Below are 9,013 nucleotides of genomic sequence, written 5' to 3' on the forward strand. Positions count from 1 at the left end.
GAAGTTCTTCTAGCCTGTCTTTCCTTGATACCGTCACCGGGATAAGATCCCTGGGATGCAGACAGAATGATGTGAAGCTGTTTTCTTTGTTTGCAGTTGGCGAGTTTGTGAGCGATGCCCTCCTTGTTCCCGACAAGTGCAAATTCTTACACCAGGAGAGAATGGATGTCTGTGAAACCCACCTTCACTGGCACACCGTGGCCAAAGAGGTACCAGCCCTTTCATCGCCCTCCTTGCCAAGTGACAGTTTCCTAGGGATGATGCGCAGGGACACTGTAGAGGGTATTTGGAGGCAACAGCTGTCTGTTGATAAATGTGTTTTTTTTTTAATTATTACTGTTAAAAATAAAAATCTTCATGAATATTTTAAGAGGATATCTTGAGACAACAGCTGTGTTGATCAATAAGTTATTATTTTAAAAAGCTATCCATGAGTATTTTATGTTTAGTTAGATTTGTTATGCTATGTCATGTTTTATAAAATAGAAACTATAAGTTTATACTCTCTATAAACCTTAAAACATACCTTTTTAAAAATTTTTGTAATTTGTGTGTTGTTTTCGTTTGGCACGTGCCAAGTTTTTATGCTTTAACTTTTTTCTCTGTTATCCATTGGGGAATACAATGGTAGAGGAGGAAGTAGCTTGTCCAGTACGGGCATGAAAGTTACAGTTAGATCTGAGTTTTGCCATCAACTTTGTGTTCAGTGCGTCATGCTGACGCCATCATTTCTCCATAGGGAGGAAGTCTATGGCACCAGTTCTGACTTTTGCTAACCCCCTGCTTTTAGCAAAGCCAATAAGACATAAAGCAATTAGCATAAAATGTCATTTTTTATATTATTGCCTTTAAAACTGCTTTGTCTCTTTAATATATTATGCATTTTTTTCTGATAAATTTGTATGCTTTTTTTTCCTTTGTAATGAAATCAGTCTCCCAGAATTAGGTTCCTTGATTTAGTTCAGTGGTTCTCAAATGAGGTCAGTTTTGCTCCACATCCCTTCCCAAGGACATGAGCCAATGTCTAGAGATATTATTGGTTGTCACAGTATTTTTGTGTGACAAGGGGTGATACCATTGGCATTTGGTGGCCAGGGGCCAGAATGTTCTGCTAAGCATTCTTCAGTGAACAGGACAAGTGTCCCTTGTCCTCTAGAATAATCTGGCCCAAAATGTCAATGGTACTGAGATTGAGAAACCCTGATCTAGCTCCATTTACCCATTGCATCATAGCCTTAAAGCTGTTAGGCAAAAAACACCACGTAAGATTCAGCATTAATTTTGCCTTTTATAAAATAATATGTTGTAAGCAACATTGTCTTTATATAAAAATGTTTCAGAGCTAACTGATATTAAGAAAACAACCTAGATGATTTAAAGCCCAGTACCCATCTGATTGGGCTTCCCAGGTGGCTGGCTCAGTGGTAAAGAATCAGTCTGCCAATGCAGGAGATGTGGGTTCGATCCCTGGGTCAGGAAGTTCCCCTGGAAGTAGGACATGGCAACCCTCTTCAGTATTCTTGCCTAGAAAATTCCATGGATAGAGGAACCTGGCATGCTACAGTCCATGGGGTCGTAAAGAGTCAGATATACCTTAGCAGCTCAGCACACACAGATGCCCATCTGACTACCTTATTTTTCATTTCTTCTGGAGTTTAAAAAATTTATTTGCCACTGAGAAACAAAATGAGTCTAATTCCTATGAGGTCAAAGTACACTCTGTAAAATTTCATTCTTTACTTATGTGTATTGAATTATTAATCTTTCCTCTGTCACCACTGGGTGCTTTCAAAGCTTTATGTTAATTTTAATTTGTGGGAATTTAACAAATCCCAGGAAAGCTAAAGGATTTGAAGGAGGAACCTCTAATGACTTTAAGTTTTGATTCATGGCAGAGGATAATTTCTTCTTTTCCTAAGACTCTTACTTTGAAAGTGAGCCAAGAGAGTTGCAGTTGCTCAAGTAAGATAGATCCAAGTAGATCCAAGTGAGAGTAGCTTCCATCCATAAAGGAAGTGGAAGTGAGTTGGGGGGATATATATGTGGAACCATCACTACTTCCTGATACGCTAATGAGGCTGGAAAGAATTGATTTTCTGATAACTGTTCACTGTAGAGGTTTCTTCTATGTCTTAGCTCCCAATTTATTTCTACTCATATTGTTTTTATTCGTTTCTATAGTATAACAACATATTATAGTTTAGTCTCTTAAGTCATTTGCGACCCTATGGACTATACTCCACCAGGCTCCTCTGTTCGTAGGATTCTCCAGGCAAGAAAACTGAAGTGGGTAACCTTTCCCTTCGCCAGAGGATCTTCCTGACCCAGGGACTGAACCCATGTCTCCTGCATTGCAGACAGATTCTATGCTGTTGAGCCACCAGGGAAGCCCCATAACAACCTATCTCTATTAAATAAGTATCAAAGTTAAAAATTAAGGGTACCAAAGTAGCTTGTGCTAAAGAAACGACTGCAAATCCACTCAAAAAGCAAATGATTCTTTCCACTGTAAAATTGGTCTCGATATGCTGGTCCTGTGTCTTTCTAGAACTGGACTTTCTTAAAATGAAGCCCATCTACTCCAGTACTTGTTGTTTTCTCCTTACCTTTTTATAGACCTGTAGTGAGAAGAGTACCAACTTGCATGACTATGGCATGTTGCTGCCCTGTGGAATTGACAAGTTCAGAGGGGTGGAATTTGTATGTTGCCCACTGGCCGAGGAAAGTGACAATGTTGACTCCGCGGATGCAGAGGAGGATGACTCAGACGTCTGGTGGGGTGGAGCAGACACGGACTATGCAGATGGGAGGTAAGGTGGCCTTTATGTTTCGTCTCTCCTAGATGCCAGAACATCTAACAAGTAGTTTTGTTTCTTCTATAAATGTATGTCTTTCTATTTCTTATTTACATGATCTCTCCCACTCCCATCAAAGTTTGCCTTTATGGAATAAAGTCTAACCATGAAGTTCTGTTCTGGTTATAGCCTACCATTTAATTTTAGTATAATTAATCAGCCATCACTGAATTATTGTAACTATTTTATTTTAACCTCACGAGTTGGGATCAAAATTCCACTGGCATTATAATAGGTCACTGGTAGTTCTGCAAAGACTTGAGAGCTGGGTGAATGACATGGTCTTCTGTTTTGGTCTGTAGTTTAGAAATTTGGGGAAGGGATTTGGGGATTATTTCATCAGTCATTGGCTAAATCTGAATTTTTCTTAAGAAGGATTTTGTTTCTGTTTGTGTGGGTTTTTGTTTTTGTGGGGTTTTTTGCCTTTGTCATCTTGTCCTTTATAAATGAGGTCAGAGGCAATCATAAATGTTTGCTAAAATTCTTTAACTGACTTTGGTTTCTGTGATTATTAATAAATATATTTTCACCTCATTTTCTTTGGAATCTAAATCCCATAATTTGTAGATTCTTAGTTTTAATTGAAGGCATCATTGTATTCATCATTTATAATTCATAAAATTATAAAATCTGAATCTTTGGGTTAGAAAGGCCATCTGGTTTAGTCACATCCCCAAAGGTGATGATGATGTAACACTTCACTTTTTCCTTCAGTATTTTCTCAGCTGTTCCCAAATGTTAACAAATTTCCAAGTGGAATATTAAATATGACTTTTAGGGCTTATAGGAATTAATGTAAAGTTTTCTGACTTCTATGTAATTAAGCACAGGATTTTTAATAATATATTTTAGAATTTTTAAAGTTTTTTTTTTATTGAAGGATAATTGCTTCACAGAATTTTGTTGTTTCAAAGTAGTTTTACAAAAATACATATCTATTTTACAGATATATAAGAATCTATGTACACTGAGGATCCCTGATTGTCATTTTTGTCAGTTAATAATGCAGGCTTCTCTTTGGTGTCTTACCCATTGTTACCGTAACTCTCTTCTTGTTAGTTAAGGTTTCTTGTGTTCCCTCTTTTACATGATTTAGAAAAATTGGGTTCAGTGTAGCAGGACAAGCAAATTCTAAACCACAGGAGAAAGAAATAAAGAAGTGAGCTGTATGCTTACATTTTTTGCTTATGTTTCTAAGAGATGTAAGTTAAATAGTATGAACTCCTTCTCCCAGGGCAGGAAGCATCAGTGAGAACAGGGTTTGTCAGTGGGAAAGCTTCTGAGCATTGCATTCTAGGCCATGGTTGGCCCCCTCCCCTGTGTTCCCTGTGCCAGGTGTAGAAATGTCCATTGGTTTGGGCTTAATTGCTACTTTGTCTAAAAGTTGGAGTTGCTTAGTTCTTATTGATGGCTTTTTCATATTCTTCCTCAGTCATATGTGGATTTGAAGGTTTAAGGGTGAATTTGTAAAAGAGTTGTCGTGAGGGCTCTTACTACCCGATGTCAGTGCAGTCAGTATTAAAAAGGGAAATTTGGGGTGTTCACCAATTTTCTTTTCTCCTGGTTTGTTGGATGCGTGATCGATCACATCTCATTACTGAGTTGGCTCCGTACTTAGTAAACAACCCAGATGATGATGAATAAACCAAGACAGCTCCATGGCTGCTCTTAAAATCATATGGAGCCAGCTGTGTACTTGTAACCCTGTATCAAGGTTGTTGACCCGCCATTTGTGATCATTCATACACAAGGGACTTTTGTAATTAAAAGTGGGTATTTGTGCTTTTCCTGAGAGTGACAGGCTTTTGCCAGGCTCTCTTCTGCATTTAACATGGTTTTTTTTTTATGTCTTATAAAACCTACTGTTTACTGGGAATAGATTTCGAGGTATCTTGATCCTTTCCTCCTACCCTCCTTCTGACTTCCTGAACTAATTGAAATCATTACTAACATCGTTATCTTATGAAACCCTCTTCAGTGGCCCGTTCTCTTCCTACATCCTATCTCACTGGTCCTAGAAAGAGATCCACAGGGCTTTCCCTTCTGGCCTGGAGTCTCTCATTTATTTATTATGAGTCTCTCATTTATTATTTACCCATGTCAAAGTAGGTAACTATACCTACTTCGATACCCATCTCTCTGGTTATGATACTACTCTGTGTCTTCTTCGTTACAGTCACCAAACTATAGAACACCAGTATACTGTTTTTTAACACTGCTTTTTTTTTTCCTTTAATTTATTGCATTATCTATTACTAGAGCAACTATAGAGTGTATTAAGCTAGATTTGACACTAATACCACAGTCGTAACTGAAGGACTTAGACAAAAGTAGGCCATACGGTCATCTTACGTATTTCGGTTTTCTGTAATATCACCATCCAAGTTGACATTCAGTAGAAATGTTAGCTGGATCTTTCCTGATCCCCTACATTTATATGCCGTTCTGCTGTCTGCAACAGTTAGACCTTGAACCGTGTCATCCCTAAGAAATGCTGTACCCACAGGGTTTCCAGGTTTGACATTACTCTCTAAATATGATCTTCTGATCTTAGACCTAAAATATGAATCTGGTCCTAGGGATTTCACCCTTCCTTTATAACAATCACCTCCCCAATTCAGGCTTTTAGTTCATTATCTTCTTCTTCTTCTTTTTTTTTTTATTTTTTTTGGTTCTTTCTGGCCAGGATGGACCCAAGGAGTAAGGATTTTTTCATATTCCTTTGAATATCCTGGATTTATTGATACCCTTTTGTAGAGATATTTTCATCAGTCCTCCCTATGTGGGGAAAATTAACTTCTCCCTTTAACTGCTTCTGAGCTTTCCAAGGTTGATGTTTAATCCCACCAGTTAATTCCATTTCTTATTCATGCTGTAACATCAGCTGGGGTATTAATGTTATTGGATACAACTAATCATCACTATTTGATGACCTAACATCATTAAAAAGGCTACAAATAATAAATGCTTGAGAAGGCATGATAAAAAGCAAATCCTCCTTTTGCTGGTGGGAATGTAAATTGGTGCAGCCACTATGGGAAACAGTATGGACATTCCTTTAAAAACTAAAAATAGAAACCATGCCCACATGGTAACACACACTAGAGATTGACCTTGTACAAGTAAGGAGTGTGAGAAAGTATTCGTTAATCCCTTTAACTTAATCCCTTAAAGTTCATGAAAGGAGACACACTGGAGAGAAACCCTATGAGTGTAAACAATGTGGTTGATGATTTGTTTCTCAAAAAGTTTTACAAAATCATGAAAGAAATCCCACTGGACTCTATACTTGGTATTGACCTAAATGGGATAAGAATCTGAATAGGAATGAATATATGTCTATGTATAACTGACTGGTCTTTCCCAGCTGTCACTAGTGGTGAAGAACCCACCTTCCAATGCAGGAGACGTAAGAGACACGGGTTCAGTCCCTGGGTCAGGAAGATCCCCTGGAGAAGGGCATGGCAACCCACTCCAGTAATCTTGCCTGGACAATCCCATGGATAGAGGAGGCTGGCGGGTATGGTCCATAGGGTTGCACAAGAGTTGGACACAACTGAAGCAATTTAGCATGCACCATATGATCCAGCAATCCTATTCCTAGGCACATATCTGGAGAAGGCTCTAATTCAGAAAGATGCATGAACTCCAGCAGTGCTCACTGCAGCACTATTTACAATAGCCAAGACATGGAAGCTACCTAAGTGTCTATCGACAGATAAATGGATAAAGAAGATGGTGTGTGTGTGTGTGTGTGTGTGTGTGTGTGTGTGTGTGTATAGATATGTGCTGTGGTAAGTTGCTAGGTCATGTCTGATTCTTTGCAACCCTATGGACACCAGGCTGCTCTGTCCATGGGATTCTCCAGGCAAGAATACTGGAGTGTGTTGCCATGCCCTCCTCCACATACACATACACACACACACACACACACACACACACAATGGAATATTGTGTGCTTAGTTACTCAGTCATGTTCTACTGTTTGCAACCTCATGGACTGTAGCCTACCAGGCTCCTCTGTCCATGGGGATTCTCCAGGCAAGAATACTGGAGTGGGTTGCCATGCCCCCATCCAGGGGATCTTTCCAACCCAGGGATCGAACTCAGATCTGCACTGCAGGTGGATTCTTTACCATCTGAGCCACCAGGAAAGCCCCCAATGGAATATGACTCATTTATTAAGAAAGAATGAAATAATGCCATTCGCAGTAACATAGATGGACCCAGAGATTATCATAATAAGTGAAATTAAAGACAGGATATCACTCATATGTGGAATCTAAAATATGTTACAAATAAACTTATTTACAAAACAAAAACAGACATAGAAAACAAACCAATGACTACCAAAGGTAAAGAGGGGAGAGAGGGATAAATGAGGACTTTGGGATTAGCAGATACAAACAACTGTATATAAAATAGACAAACAATAAGGTCCTACTGTATAGCACAGGGACTGATATTCAATATCTTCTGATATTCAATATATCATTATAGGACATTCAATACCTATAATGAAAAAGAATATAAAGAATATATGTATATTAATAATTGCATTACTTTGCTATACACTAGAAACTAATGAAACATTGTAAATCAACGATGTTTCACTTTTCAAAATAAAATTTTTTAAAAAAGAAAAAAAAAAAGACAAATTAGAACTGCAAAAAGAAAAAAGAATTGGTTAGAACCTAATAGAATTAAGATATCAGGTCACTTGCACCACTTCAGTTTTGAACGTGTTTTTCTGTGAGCCCTGCAGGCACGTATGCCTTCATTCTCTTCTGGCAAAGCTAGTGGGCAAAACGAGAGAGATATTACATCACTGACCCCCACACAAGCTGGGGGCCTGCCAGCTGGTGGCTGCCTGCTTCCATAACAAGTCACAATAAGAATTTCACACATCCTGCTTGACAAGTCCTTAGGAGACACCATATGACAGTTCTTGAAAAGGGAAAAAGAAAAAGGAACTCTGCTCCTCCAGAATAAAATTTGATACACAGCTTAATGCACTTTGTTGATTGGTAGGTAGTGAGCTTTGTTTTGGAAGATTGAGTGTTATCCTATTGCTAATGAGGCATTTAGAGAAACATTCTTTATGGGATGAGCCCTGTTTTATGACCTCATTTGAAAAAGAGGTAAGTCTTTTCAAAGATTGAGTAGAAACAAATCAGTTACTGTTCCCCAAATTTATTTGTAAGTAACTCAGTGTTTATTCTCTTGCCTGGAAAATCCCATGGATGGAGGAGCCTGGTAGGCTGCAGTCCATGGGGTCGCGAAGAGTCAGACATGACTGAGCAACTTCACTTTCACTTTTCACTTTCATGTATTGGAGAAGAAAATGGCAACCCACTCCAGTGTTCTTGCCTGGAGAATCCCAGGGACGGGGGAGCCTGGTGGGCTGCCGTCTTATGGTGTCGCCCAGAGTCGGACACGACTGAAGCGACTTAGCAGCAGCAGCAGCAGCAGTGTTTATTTCTCTGGTGTTGTAATTAGAGTTTCCCAGGTGACGCTAGTGGTAAAGTCTCCTGCCAGCGCAGGAGACGCAAGAGACTGGGATTCGATCCCAGGGTGGGCAAGATCCCCTCGAAGAGGGCATGGCAACCTACTCCAGTATGCTTGCCTGGAGAATCCCATGGACAGAGGAGTCTGGTGGCTACAGTCCATAGGGTCACAAAGAGTGGGACACAACTGAAGTGACTTAGCACGTAATGACTGAGTTCTCAGGCGACCTCAGAATACCTAGTTATGTGATCAGTAATGCAGCTTACTTATGTTAATAGTGTATAGACTCCAGCTTCCTTGGGTAAGAATTTTCCCATGGGAAAATTCCCTTGAAAAACTCACATGTAAGACCAGTCACATATCCAGTTTAACCTTGAGAGTGAGTACCTGGAGATGTTCCCATCTGGTACAGCAGAATCTGACTAGAAACCACATACTTCATAGGGGTTGATGAGTTTTGTGGAGCAAAAAACTTAAAGGAAGACCCTCTAGTTCTTTGATAACAGCCTTTGCCTCTCAGGACTATTTCCTTACATTTTTTTCAAAAAAGAATCCAAAGACATGGCTTCATATGTTGAGAGTTGCAGGTATTGGTGAGAATGTGCTGACATGTAACCTCATCTATCTTCCTGGGTAATTAGATGATATTT

General features: G+C 39.2%; 1 protein-coding gene across 6 annotated transcripts in view; it reads left to right on the forward strand.

Moving 5' to 3' along the window:
* The window catches only part of APP (amyloid beta (A4) precursor protein), a 313,659-nt gene that overhangs the window by 128,466 nt on the left and 176,180 nt on the right, over nt 1-9,013 (forward strand). For all 6 annotated transcript variants that reach the window (XM_010838453.1, XM_010838454.1, XM_010838449.1 and 3 more), the window contains exons 4-5: nt 97-209; nt 2,617-2,810. In XM_010838453.1, coding sequence (XP_010836755.1) covers nt 97-209; nt 2,617-2,810 — 307 coding nt within the window. The remainder of the gene's footprint in view (nt 1-96; nt 210-2,616; nt 2,811-9,013) is intronic.

This window comes from Bison bison, unplaced genomic scaffold (genome assembly GCF_000754665.1).
Source record: "Bison bison bison isolate TAMUID 2011002044 unplaced genomic scaffold, Bison_UMD1.0 scf7180017864094, whole genome shotgun sequence".
NCBI lineage: Eukaryota > Metazoa > Chordata > Mammalia > Artiodactyla > Bovidae > Bison > Bison bison.